Source organism: Denticeps clupeoides, chromosome 6, assembly GCF_900700375.1.
Source record: "Denticeps clupeoides chromosome 6, fDenClu1.1, whole genome shotgun sequence".
Lineage (NCBI taxonomy): Eukaryota > Metazoa > Chordata > Actinopteri > Clupeiformes > Denticipitidae > Denticeps > Denticeps clupeoides.
The window spans coordinates 19338232-19351765 of record NC_041712.1 but is presented as its reverse complement, the minus strand read 5'-3'; the positions used below and the strand labels follow the sequence as shown (position 1 = coordinate 19351765).

At 46.5% G+C, this 13534-nt stretch overlaps 1 protein-coding gene across 3 annotated transcripts; it reads left to right on the top strand.

Moving 5' to 3' along the window:
- The first annotated feature begins 812 nt into the window (after positions 1-812).
- Positions 813-13125, top strand: LOC114792451 (rho GTPase-activating protein 24). Of its 3 annotated transcripts, XM_028983577.1 has the most exons (8): positions 813-879; positions 4472-4588; positions 8175-8382; positions 8481-8613; positions 8761-8834; positions 9083-9204; positions 9654-10656; positions 12715-13125. In XM_028983577.1, exons 1-8 carry the CDS (start codon positions 828-830, stop codon positions 12950-12952), a joined length of 1947 nt encoding a protein of 648 aa, XP_028839410.1. In that variant the 5' UTR covers positions 813-827; the 3' UTR covers positions 12953-13125. The 3 variants fall into 3 exon arrangements, with proteins under 3 accessions (XP_028839410.1, XP_028839409.1, XP_028839411.1); XM_028983576.1 differs by lacking the exons at positions 813-879; positions 4472-4588 and adding an exon at positions 7061-7996 and having other exon boundaries at positions 8484-8613; XM_028983578.1 differs by lacking the exons at positions 813-879; positions 4472-4588 and adding an exon at positions 7061-7996.
- Positions 13126-13534: the final 409 nt, after the last annotated feature.

Sequence of the window (13534 nt, the reverse complement as noted above, 5' to 3'; positions counted from 1 at the left end):
AAATGAAGAGAGTCTCTTTTATCAGGATCAATATACCCCCCCGAGATTCGGTCTGGGGCACGGCCATAAATCCGACAGGGGACTGCGAGAGATAAAGAGAAGAAGGGGAAAGAGAGAGGTGAGGGCCATCGGGGGAGAAATGGATAGAGAGGAGGGATTGGGGGGGGGGGGGGGGTCCTCTTAATGTAATGGACGACGGTTCAGAAGTTTAACACGCTGGGCAGCCACTCACGTCTTTATAACCTCTTGAGTCAGTGTGTGCGGCGATAGCCGATCACATTGATGGCCATTAAACTGGATGCTGGGTGGGGGGGGGTTCTGTGGATGGGAAGTGCTGGCTGTGGACTGGGTGTGAGTGTGTGTGTGTTGTGTGTGTGTGTGAGGCGGATGCATTAGGGAAATTGGCCCTGCCATACAGTACTGAAGTAATTACAGCCAGAGAAGAGCCGTACCCCTGAGTGCCTGCGTCCGATCGGAATTCGTCTGCCGCAGAGCTCCCCCTCCAGCATCAGCCCCGCCCTCCATGCCCCCCCCCCCCCCAGCAGACTGCTGCCAAGTCAGTAGGACAGTATGCTTATTGATGAGATGACCAGGGAGGGAGATAGCCAGGAGCAGTCTAATGGGCAGCGGACCAGGGCCATGGCAGAGCTGAGGGACCGGCAAGCAGGGATGACGGGCTTGGGAGGTGTCCTCTCAGGGTGAGGGTGGAAGCTTCCCAGTTTGCTGCTGTCCTGGATGGATAACGATGGACGCTTTCAGGGGAGGGCTGTTGTGTCAAGGATAGGAGACCGCGAGGGACAGCAAGCGACAGAGGGGACACCTGCAGTATGGGACTCACCTGCTTCAAGTCCTGGAAGTACAATAGCGCAGTGCAGAAAGGTGAGGTCACGTCCTACCCCCCACAATCATCTAGCCATCCTTCATCGGACCATTCCGTCATACCTGTGAGTAAATCGCCTGTTTAATACTGCTAGTTAATTATGGTAACCAGTAAAAACTTTGGCTATATTTCAAGTCTGAAAACCATCACATTCTGTATTATGGCTGTTTCTGACATGGTGTCATTGACTGTGGAGATATCGTTGGGTATACAACAGCGATGATGTGCGGCTGCGGTGTGGAAGATGTAGCTCGTGCTCGACAAGCTTCAGAAAAAGAGTCTGTTAACCAGTTTGCTTGTTAACACACCAGTCAATGACATTTTATAAGCCAGCAAGGCTGTTACCCTGTCAGCCTGTTAGCCACGTCTGTGATTTACAGCAGTAAACTGATGCACAGTAGGCTGCAGATGTGCTTCTCAGAGTAAAGTGGTGGGTACAGGGGTTCCACCTCATGATGAGGCCTAGTGACACAAATGGCAAAGCACTAACAAGGTCAAAAGGACATCAAATGTCATTCACTTCACACTTAATCCATACTTGTTGGTGCCAGAGCCTGTCCCGTGTCACCCTGGTAGGGTGCCATCTCACAGCAGAGCAGAGTTATTTAACCTTAAACACAAGAATGCCGAAATAGCTCAGTTGGGAGAACTTTACACTGAAGATCTAAAGGTCACTGGGTAAGGGGCAGTGGTGGCCTAGCGGTTAAGCGCCCCTGTAATCAGAAGGTTGCCGGTTCAAATCCCGATCTGCCAAGGTGCCACTGAGGTGCCACTGAGCAAAAGCACCATCCCCACACACTGCTCCCCGGGCGCCTGTCATGGCTGCCCTCTGCTCACTCAGGGTGATGGGTTAAATGCAGAGGAGAAATTTCATTGTGTGCACCGTGTGCTGTGCTGCTGTGTATCACATGTGACAATCACTACAATAAGAATTCTGACACATATGGGGCAGCATTTAAAATCTGTATCCTCTGGTGTGTTCTAGGACCACTGAATCCTTCACTATCCCCTTCCCCAGTTGCAGTGGTTCATGCATCTGCTCCTTTTGGCCTTCTGGCCAGTATGTGTACATTACCAGCATTGTGTCTACACTACTATTACACTACATCGGACACACATACTGCAGGAGACAGATGACTTTCACACAGTTCCTACCCACAGCCAGTCAGTTTTCTTAATAACATGAAACCGGTTCACTCAGCTCTGCTGAATTTATGTTGCTCTGCTGGATGTTGGATACATAAACTGTCTAATACATCCTAATTTCTGAAAAACATTTTGCATATTGAATATTTACAGTAATTTTATTACATACATATACATGCATACAACTGACACTGCCAGGGTGACTCTGGGATTACTGTTGGCTGATTGTGTACGTTCACTACAACCATTCATTTGCAGTGAACCGCATTATATATCCTGTAATTTGAATAAGGCAGAGCAAACCCACAACTGAAGTAAGGGCCTTTGCCAGGGTTTCCTCTTGAGACAGTTCATCATATGAATGTTCATGCATACTGAAATCAAGATTTTGTTTCATTTCTGGCAAAAGTTCTACTGACGAATAATATTAATGTCTTCAACCAGGCCTCAGCATGTTCTCCCCGTGTTGGTGCAGGTTTTCTCTGGGATTTCCATTTACAGCATTTATCAGACACCCTTATCCAGAGCGACTTACAATCAGTAGTTACAGGAACAGTCCCCCTTGAGCAACTTAGGGTTAAGTGTCTTGCTCAGGGACACAATGGTAGTAAGTGGGATTTGAACCCGGGTCTTCTGGTTCATAGGCGAGTGTGTTACCACTCCTCTTTCCAGTTTCCTCCTCCATCCAAAAGCCCACACACAAGGTGAATCGGTGACTCTGAGCTGTCCATAGGTGTGTTAGTGAATGGATGTATGCGTGTGCCTCGACCCTGACGGGGCGTGGACGATTATGGACAGTGATTGAGTGAGTGAATAATGAAGGTGTCAGTGACTGTATTAATATCTCTCACGTGCCACAAGGTTTATTTATTTCAATAATGGTTTTATGATGTGAAAACAGTTCCTTTTTGGAAATAAGCTTTGAATAACCTCAAATTTTAAATGAAAAAAAAAAATCAAACCAAAAAAGCGAGACATTTTGGAGCCATCGGTCTTGCAAAAATAGCCATGACAGGAATCAAAATGTTTGTTGTGAAAGAGGAACTGTCTGCATTCCCTGTAAAATTCTCAGTGTTCATGAAGTCTGTATACCGCTGCCAAGAACACCTACCTGCCAAGCTGTCTGTCAGTCTGATAACCTGATAACCATCTCATCATTTCCATGGAATCTCATCACCAGGACTGACAGGGCACCTCTGATAAACAATAATCTGTTTTTTTTTTTAAAAGCATCACAGTTGATCACCAGCTTCATAGTGCAACAGCCTCCCGTCATTTTTAAACAAGATTTCATTTTTGTGGTTGACAGTGTCATTAGTTGTGGATTTCTTTTTTTTTTTCTTCAGTATGAAGACCTGCACAGACAAACCACTCAGGCATTTTTTATTTTTTTTACTTCTCCTGGCTTGTTAAGGAGAGTGTCCTTTCTCAATTAATGACCGCACTCTCGCTCAGACTGCAAGTGGAAGGGGTGCCACAAGGTTTACTTGTGGCCAAGGCTTATCCCTTGATTAATGGCTCTGGTGTGAGATGTTTTAAAAATAAGATGACAGCGAGACCGTTTTTTTTTTTGTTAATTAATTTATGGAAATCAATGTTCTCTCCATCCCGTGTTGAACTCTTGTGGTGCTTAAGACAAAAGAAATGCAGATCTGCTTCATCCTAGGCTGTCACCCAGTTCACGTACTCACTCAACAACCAAGAGGACACTGTGACCGTGAGGGCGATGCAAAATCCCATCTGGCCACACCATAAAAAATAAACGACCTCCTTTTAATTGGAGCAAATGAATCCTCATATAAAAAAAACTCTTGTTCTAATATGACTGGACCTGAGAGCCATCTGAGGCGGGAGACAGGAAGCTTATGGTTTTTAAGAAATAAACCTCCCCCCAAGCCCCACATGTATTTTGCACTGTACTGCATATAACCAGTTGTCCGACATTCCAGAAAGAAAGAGAAATTGACAGACAGACAGACATATATATATCTGTATGTCTGTCTGTACACTGTACACTGCAGCACAGCATACAGTGACACAACGAAATGTGTCCTCTGCTTTTAACAATCACCCTTGGTGAGCAGTGGGCAGCCATGACAGGCCCCCGGGAGCAGTGTGTGGGGACGGTGCTTTGCTCAGTGGCACCACAGTGACACCGCAGCGATCTTCTGACGCCATGGACACCTTCTGATTATGGAGCCGCTTCCTTTTTTATATGACAATGCAAAATTTAGCATGGACATAAAAAGACACATTCAGATTTAGGCACAAACCTTTTGAAGAAGTCCCTGTCCAAATGTACCAGAGAGGACAAATGTGTCGTTGGTTAAAATGAGATTGTTTAGCCTACAGGGCCAGACTCAAAATGGCAGGCTTATAGATTTGTGACCTTTTTTTCTCAGAGGATAAACTCTCTCTTTTCTTGTTTTCTCTTTCAACCCTCAGGTGGGAATAGGGACGTGCTGGTTAGCCCGGGCTCGTACTTCTTTCTGTCGAACAGCTGTGGGCAGGGGGAGGAGTGGCTAAAAAGTCTGAATAAGGGTGTGTGGATCCCTTTTACAGGTAACGCCATCCACAAGCACAACCAGACCCACCCACAGAAGCAATGCAGGCCAAAGTGCGGGCTGGCACCGTCCCCGAACTGAAACAGCATTTTCTGCCATCATTAACCAAATGCAAAATGATGAGACAAGATGATTAGTGTCACATCTTTCCTGTCGAGCAGAATCTGTGCCAAAGCGCAATTTGGCCATTTGCTATGGTTCCATATCTGTCCCAGCCAGCCTGTCTATCTGGTATCCTGCGTGACGTAATATTTAAATTTGAGCTGCATCTTGTGCCCAGTGCAGGTCAATAAAACTAACAGCATCCTGTCTTTTAGACACGTCTCATGTTCCTTAAAAAAGCTCATGTTTTATCACATGGTTTTACATAGTTTAACAGGAAGGCAATTAATAACATGCTTTTAAGCTAAAGTGGGGGGGTTTATTTTCCTCTCATAGTGGATGAACCCAATTCCATATTTATCCATAGTGGAAAAGAGAGAAAGTAGAGATAGATAAAAACAGCGGAAACATGCTCCTTCTTTAATTAAATTACAACAAACCTTTTGGAACAAGGAGCAATTTGTGGAGTATAAAATTCCCCTTTATACAGTAACCAGGTAGGTAGTCTCAGACTTGGCCCAAACCTTTCCTGGAACAGATCTACTATTTAATACTGCTGTTTTATTACAGTCACTGATAAACACTGTGGCATGTGATGGAGCTATATTTGAAGCCTATAAATACACACAAGACTTTCAGGAAGTTAAAATATCAGGGAATCTAGGCTCTAAATATCAGTTCTGTGCATCATGCATCACTTCCCGTTTCATGCATGTTTGACCAGCATTCACTGAATTAACAATATATATGTGTATGTTTATATAAAAATACGTCTCTAAACCTGCCCAACCAACATTGACAGTGTACAGTGAGGGTAGAGTTGGAGGTTTCCTGAGAAGGAAACATGATGATGTGTCTCTGCGGGGAGGGGAGGAGATGTAGCTCACGCCTGCCAAGCTTCATAATAAGAGTGTGAGAACTCCGTTAACCAGGTTGCTTGTTAACTCACCAGTCAGTTAACATAGCTGTTAATGAACAGGGACGGTGATCATCCTGTCAGTGTGTGACAGTGTCTGTGATTTACAGAATTGTACAAGAGCATTCAAAAATGTATCCAATCTTATGCCAATAAAGTAGCTTATACTGTCCAGCGGTAATGTTAAATGCTGTGATAAGTAACATAAACGGCACAAAAATACATACGTTAGCCTCCTGGGGTACTGAATCCTTTATTAATAACTTATTATAGAGTAATAAATTTATATTACAGAAGCGCTCTTAACTGAACCAGAGCTTTCAGTTGTCCTCTTATTATAGGACATACTTACAATGTCACAAATATATACATACAAACCCCTAAAAATATGTACAGACCTATATGAGTATACACCACAGACACATATTAATGTTCAAACTCAGAATGGTCACATGCATGGTTACATCACAAAGGCATTTGCATTCTGACACACGTAAACCACATCACACATGTCCATGAATATGCACGTTCACATGTCTCTTCACTCACATGCTCACAGTCACTGCAAGTAGTAAGAAAGCAAGAAAAGAAGCTGCTGACCACTGTGCCAGGTCACCGGTCTGGTAACACGCACCACTATTTTTCAACCTTTCGCCCCGAAGCACTGCAGCGCGCATTCTGCCGTATGACTGGGCAGCTTGTGAAGGTTGAATTACTGTCTCAGGTTCCAGGTTGTCAGGACGACTTAAAAACATGCTTTTATCTACATATCTAAAAAATGTCAGCTCACTCATTGTGCCCTGAGAGTAAACATTTGACAAAAATAATACAACCAGGTCTTGGGTAATGGTGTTTATCAGTGTGATCTGACTGCTGGAGGAGGGCTGAGCCGTCAGCTCTTTTTTCCCAGGAGATTAACATTCCCAATTAATTCCCTGCACAACCTCTGAACCGCCAGCCAGTCCAAACCCCTGTGGGTATGTGCCTCTTCCAATTCAGCCATCGGAACAAGACAAGTGGACGTGGGGGGGACTGTATGGACCAAGATGGCCGATAACACTCTGTCCCTCAGGCCAGTGTGAACTTTCTTAATAAAACACGCACACAACATTCAGGAATGAATGTTTAACTTGGCGTCTCACCAAAGGGCAAGCGGTTGTGTGAGTGCCTGCAGATTTATAAAAGGGGTCCAGGGGGCGTGTTCGGAGGGACCCTATCGGCATTGTGGGGAAGAGACGCACTGAAGGGCACAGGCCAGAAAGTTCCGGCTCATTTATTTTTAGTCGCTCCGTGACAGCGTTCACGCTCGTTAATGATTCCTATAGCGAGGGCGCGGGGGGAGAAGGAGAGGGTGCCGGTGCCACCTTGGCCGCACTCCAGCGAGAGCGGCGTGGGGTGCTGTGATACGGGCAGTGTGGCTGGAGGGGGAGGTGGGCAGGCACATATAGGGGGTCTGAGCTTCAGACAGCGAGGTAAGTGCTTCAAGGCGCACGCAAGACGAGACAAGAGGCAGCTGGGAGACAACAAGCGGCTTAATGTCTTAAGAAATATCGGGCCAGGGTGCGAGTTGGCCAGCAGGCCCAACCCGCGACAACGTGAGAGAGAGCGGTATCGCAGATGATACTGGATAGAGTGCCACGTGGTCCAGATGCCTTCTGAATTAGGCAGCGACGGTGGATCATCTCTACATCACCGCTCCCGGGACTCCGCAGTCACAATTTTACTGCCTTTTGACGACGTCAAAACGGCCGCTGCCCATCCAGCAAGTCCAGAAGATGTCAGCGGTCAAGCTTGATCTTGCATAGGAAGGAGCCCACGTAGCTACGGATGCTTATTTTTAATTTGTTGACCTTTAATTCACTTTCCTTTGAGGCTCTTGCCGAGGATTTTTGGAATTTGAATGTGTGCTCATGTGAGACAGGTCTGGAGTTTCACAATAAGTTGTCGACGTGTGCTGGGCGGATGCCTGTTTTTGTCTCCTGGAATGCTGATGTCTATGATAAGGACATGCTTTTAGGCAGGACGACTCCTGTTGTGCATCAACACAAGAGGCCTGACTAGTTATGTGGTCATAAGTTATTTGAAAACAAAGTTTTCTCTGTCTCTGGAGACTTGGACAAAGGAAGAGAAAAAAGAGAAGCTGCAGTGGGAACAAGAGAGAACATCCAGCAGCCGGAAGTCCATTTATCTCTGGGCAGTGCAGGAAACACTTCCATTAAGGTTAACAAATTGGGAAACTGACAGGGCGAGAGGAAGGGAAGTAGTGGACTGGTGAAGGAGTGTCCGGAGGAATGATGCTGGAGAGCAAGCACAAGGTGTACCGGACAAACAGCCACCTGTCCCACTCTGCCTACAGGAAGATCAAACGTGTGCTAAGCTTCCGGAGGCGTGAGTATCTCCAAACTGAAACACAGTCAGGGGTTCATGGCATGGCTTTACGCGTTTTTTTTTTCATAGCAGTTATTAAAGGTATTAAATCCATGTTGAGTTACAGGGAAGTCGATGTTTCATGGACAAAAATATATATATATATCTTTTTTTTTTTTTTTTTTTTTTACCATTTTAGGTGTGTTTGGCCAGCGATTGGAGGAGACAGTTTTGTACGAGCGCCGGTATGGCGTCCACATGGCTCCACTTGTAGTGGAACAGTGTGCGGATTTCATCCGGGAGCGTGGGCTCCTGGAGGTGGGCTTGTTTCGCCAGCCAGGTCAGGCTACTCTGGTCAAAGAGCTACAGGAGGCCTTCGATGCGGGAGAAAAGCCATCCTTTAACAGGCAAGGCGCTCATGAGAGGAGGGGTCTTGGAAGACCTCGACAGAATCAACGTGTTTTCACTGCTCATATATGTGTGTGAATGTATATTACTATACCAGCAGCACAGATGTACACACAGTAGCTTCTCTGTTGAAGCTCTACCTGAGGGAGCTTCCAGAACCAGTGGTGCCCTTTGTCCGTTACCAAGATTTCCTCATGTGTGGAAAACAAATCCCCCAAGAAAGGAAGCAGGTAGGAATCAAAGCACAGTGCATCACCCAGTGAGCAATTTCATAACACTTCAAGTACATATTTAACACGTTTATTATATAGGTTGCGTAAGGTATTCTCTTGCAGTTTCCAGAAGTTAACGCACATTTCTGTTTTGTGGGTGCTCAGGCTTTGCTGGAACTAAGAAACTTACTTTATGAGCTTCCTGTGGCAAACTTCAACCTCCTAAAGTACATCTGCCAGTAAGTCTGGACTGCAAACAGTTCTTTCTTACTCTTACTTCCGAATGCCAAAAACTTGATGATAACATCCAACTAAGGGCTTCATTCCCAGACACAAATGAAGTCTTCTCCTACACAGTACTGTATACTACTCTGATTTCAGACTGGTCTTTATTCTCCTTCCATCCAGGTGTTTTTGGTGATCATAAATCGCCTGTGTGTGTGTGTGTGTGTGTGTGTGTATATGACATATCTCATCTCTTCTTCAGGTTCCTAAGCGAGGTTCAGTCTTATTCCAGCTCTAATAAAATGAGCATTCAGAACCTAGCAACAGTGTTTGGCCCGAACATCTTACGACCAAAGGCTGAAGATCCCGAAAGTATCATTGGAGGTGGGGATATTTCTCAACTGAATAGGTTTTTCACATGTATGTGCAGACATTAGAAAGATAGAACAGGACAGGTGGAGATACCTGCATTGGTCTTTGTTGCAAGAGCAATAGTAGTATTTGGAAAGACCAATCTCAAGTTCAAAGGAACCAAGAAATTGACACACGTGAAAGGGACACTGCATATTTTCCCTCCTTAGTTTCTCCATGGCACTCCAAAGTCTGCTGGAGGCCAGAGTTCAAAGCGTTCCTGATATGTTCTTCACTGGTGTTACTGATCAAGTGGTGTCCTCTACCACATCAAAATTGTTAGTTGGACTTCCTAAATGCATGTTGGATCTAAAATGACAACACTCTCGACAATAACTTTGATTTCAGTTCTAAGCTGTGTGAAATATAATGCATGCGTTGCTATAGTGACTACCTTTCACTCGGCGTTCTTTTGCTTCCAGGAGCGGCGGCAGTTCAGCAGCTGATGTCTGAACTGATCAGAGAACAGTGCTTGCTCTTCTCCAGAGATGGGGACGCAGAACCCCAAAAAAAACCCAGGCATCACCCTGTCTCAACTCACCCCCAACCCAGCAACTATGTAGAGTGGGTACGCACTGAACATGATCCCCAGCAGCACGAATGTGAGTCCTTATCCCCTCCCCACCAGATGACCAGACCCTGCTCACGCCAGCTGTCTCTCCCCCTTTCCGGCGAGAGTCCCAAAGAGTCAGGAACTCATCTACCTCCCATGCCCTTCAAAACCTATGGAACAACGTGCTATAAGAGCCACAGCCCCTCAGAATCAGGGTGTCAGTCCCCCACCTCAGGCCACCATGCTCCCCCTGCCAGGCCTCAATCAGCCTGCTCCACCGCGACGGCCGTGCTGGAGGGTCCCGAGCAGGCAGGCAGCAGGTCCAGCCCCAGACACCACAGCTGGTCTACAGAGAAGGAGCAGGGTGGCCACAGCGGAAGCAGCGATGCTCAGGACAGCACCCTGTCTGTTTACGACAACATGGACACCATGGAGCTTGTGACCGACGCCATAGGGGACGCAGACATGGCAGCTACTGGTTCTGGTGGGAGAGGAGCGGCAGTGGCAGACGGCAGCAGTGGCAGCATGGCAGACAGCAGCAGCTCGTGGTCCTCCTGCGAGATCCTGTTTGTCGACGAGCCGGCCAGCGTCCCTAATGGTAACGGGGTGTCCAGCCCTGTTCAGGACTCCATAAGTTTCTTCTCCTCTTTCAGGACAGAGCCTGGAGACGAGGAGCCCCACCCGAACTCTCCAGCTTCCTCCTCCGCTCCCACTGACGCTGTCCTGAGCACAGGCAGCAGCGAGGTCTTTCTGCCCGCTGCACCAGCAGACCCCCATGCGCCCACTCCTACCCACGCTCTGCGCTGCCTCCTGGCTGGACTTCGACAGCAAATGGAAAAGCAGAAAGTGGAGTATGAAACAAGGATCACCAGGTGAGACATTTTTCACATGCCACATTCATACTGCCACGTAGTGTTTGTGTCTTGAGTGAGCTGAAGACCACAGCTGTCAGATGTAGATGCCAGTACATTTCTGGTGGCCAAAATGTAGCAAAATGGGTTATTTAAATAATAACATAAAAAAACATTATTTATTTATTTGAATGAATAACACAGATTCGACTAAAAACTGTAACGTCTCCAACATTTACATTTACGGCATTCAGCAGACGCCCTTATCCAGTGCGACTTACAATCAGTAGTTACAGAGGACAGTCACCCTGTAAAGTGTCTTGCTTGGGGACACAATGGTAATAAGTAAGAGTTGAACCTGGGTCTTCGGATTCATAGGCGAGTGTGTTACCCACTAGACTTCTACCACCCATCACAGTTAAAAGAAAACGACTTGATGTTTAACATGTCATAAGATCAAGCTGAACTAACTTAATATGCACAGCTCAAAAAATTAAGGGAACATAAAAATAAGACATCCTGGATCTGAATGAATGAAATATTCTTATTTAATACTTTGGTCTTTACATAGTTGAATGTGCTGACAACAAAAATCATACAAAAACAATTGATATATATAGAAATATAAATAATTGATAAATATATTAACCCATGGAGGTCTGGATTTGGAGTCACCCTCAAAATGAAACTGAAAAAACGCACAACTACAGGCTGATACAACTTTGATGCCAGTAGTGTGTGTGTCCCACATGTCTGTATGCTCCTGTTGAGGAGGTAGATGGACTCCTGAGGGATCTCCTCCCAGACCTGGACTACTTCTGCCAACTCCTGGACAGTCTGTGGTGCAACATGGTGTTGGTGGATTGAGCAGGACATGATGTCCCAGATGTGCTCAACTGGATTCAGGTCTGGGGAACAGCCGGGCCTGTCCATAGCAGCATCTTGCAGCCACACTCCAGCCACATGAGGTCTAGCATTTTCTTGCATTAGGGGGAACTCAGGGCCAAACGCACCAGCTAATGGTTTCACAAGGGGTCTGAGGACCTATCGGCAGTCAGAGCACATGGAGGGCTGTGTGGCCTCCCAACGAAATGCCACATCACACCATTACTGATCCACTGCCTAACCAGTCATGCTGGAGGATGTTGCAGGCAGCAGAACGTTCTCCACGACATCTTTAGACTGAAGATCACAGGGCACCAGGGGTGAATTTGCCAATCTTGATGTTTTCTGGCAAATGCCAAACATGCTGCATGGTGTTGGGCTGTAAGCACATTCCCACACTTGTGGATGTTGGACCCTCATGGAGTCTGCTTCTGACTGTTTGAGCAGACACATGCACATTTGTGGCCTGCTGGAGGTCATTTTGCATGGCTCTGGTATTGCTCCTCCTGCTCCTCCTTGTACAAAGCCGGAGGTAGCGGTCCTGCTGCTGTGTTGTTGCCCTCCACGTACTCGCCACGTACGGTCTCCTCCATGTACTCGCCTGTCTCCTGGAAGCGCCTCCATGCTCTGGACAACGCTGACAGACACACCAAACCTTCTTGCCACAGCTCGCATTTATGCGCCATCCTGGATGAGCTGCACTACCTGAGCTGCTTGTGTGGGTTGTAGACTTGGTGCTACCACAAGAGTGAAAGCACCAACAGCTTTCAAAAGTGACCAAAACATCAGCCAGAAAGCATAGGAACTGAGAAGCGGCCTGTGGTCACCACCTACAGAACCACGCCTTTCTTGGGGATGTCTTGCTAATTTTCTATCATTTGTGGTCTATTCCATTGGTACAACAGCATGTGCAATTGATCGTCAGTCGGCGTCGCTTCCTAAGTGGACAGTTTGAGTTCACAGAAGTGTGATCGACTTGGAGTTACATGATGTTGTTTAAATGTTCCCTTTAGTTTTTTCTTAGCAGTGTATATGGTTTGAAATAACACAGATGAATTGGGACAGCCTAAATCAAATTACACACGAATGGAATATCCAGTAAAAAAAATGTTAAATGCACTATTCCGATGATGTGTCCATATTGCAGAACACTTCCCAACGGAAGAATTGCCTCCTGATATTGTAACCCCACAGGTTAGAGAGAAGGAACGAGGCGCTCCGGCAGGAGGTGTCGGGCCTACGCGGCACCCTGGAGCAGCAGCGCCGCTGCGTCAGCGCGGCCGAGGTCAAGATGCGCAACGTGGAGCGAGCGCGGGCCGACGCCGAGCGCCGCAACGGCGCGCTGCAGCGGGACATGGAGCTCTTCTTCGACACGTTTGGCGAGCTGAGCTCCGAGGCGCGGAAGACCGAGCGCATCGTTCAGAGTTTCTGACCCCCCCCCGGTCAACGTGAAGCCGGTCGGAGAGATGAAGAGCTTAGAATGAAATGTAAAGGAGATTAAAAACAACTTCTTGCACTTGTAATCCTATGGGTTTGCACCACAGTTGTGGAAAAAAAAAAAAAAAAATCAAAGAACCGCTCAGATCTGTACTGGAAATACTCAGACACAAGTGCCATTCTATGAGGGGCCTTTTAGGAAATATTTCTGACTTTTGTTACACAAACACATGTGAAACACATATACATTCACATTCGAACCTGAAATCTCACAAACACACACACACATATGAAACACACAGATACAGGTGAAAAGGACGCGTACACACACATATGAAACACACACAGATACAGGTGAAATGGAAGAACACACACATATGAAATGCTCACACAAGTACAAGTGTGTTTGTGTTTTCAGTAGTATAAATGCACGCTTGTCATTTACATTTACGACATTTATCAGACGCCCTTATCCAGAGCGACTTACAATCAGTAGTTACAGGGACAGTCCCCCCCTGGAGCAATTTAGGGTTAAGTGTCTTGCTCAGGGACACAATGGTAGTAAGCGGGATTTGAA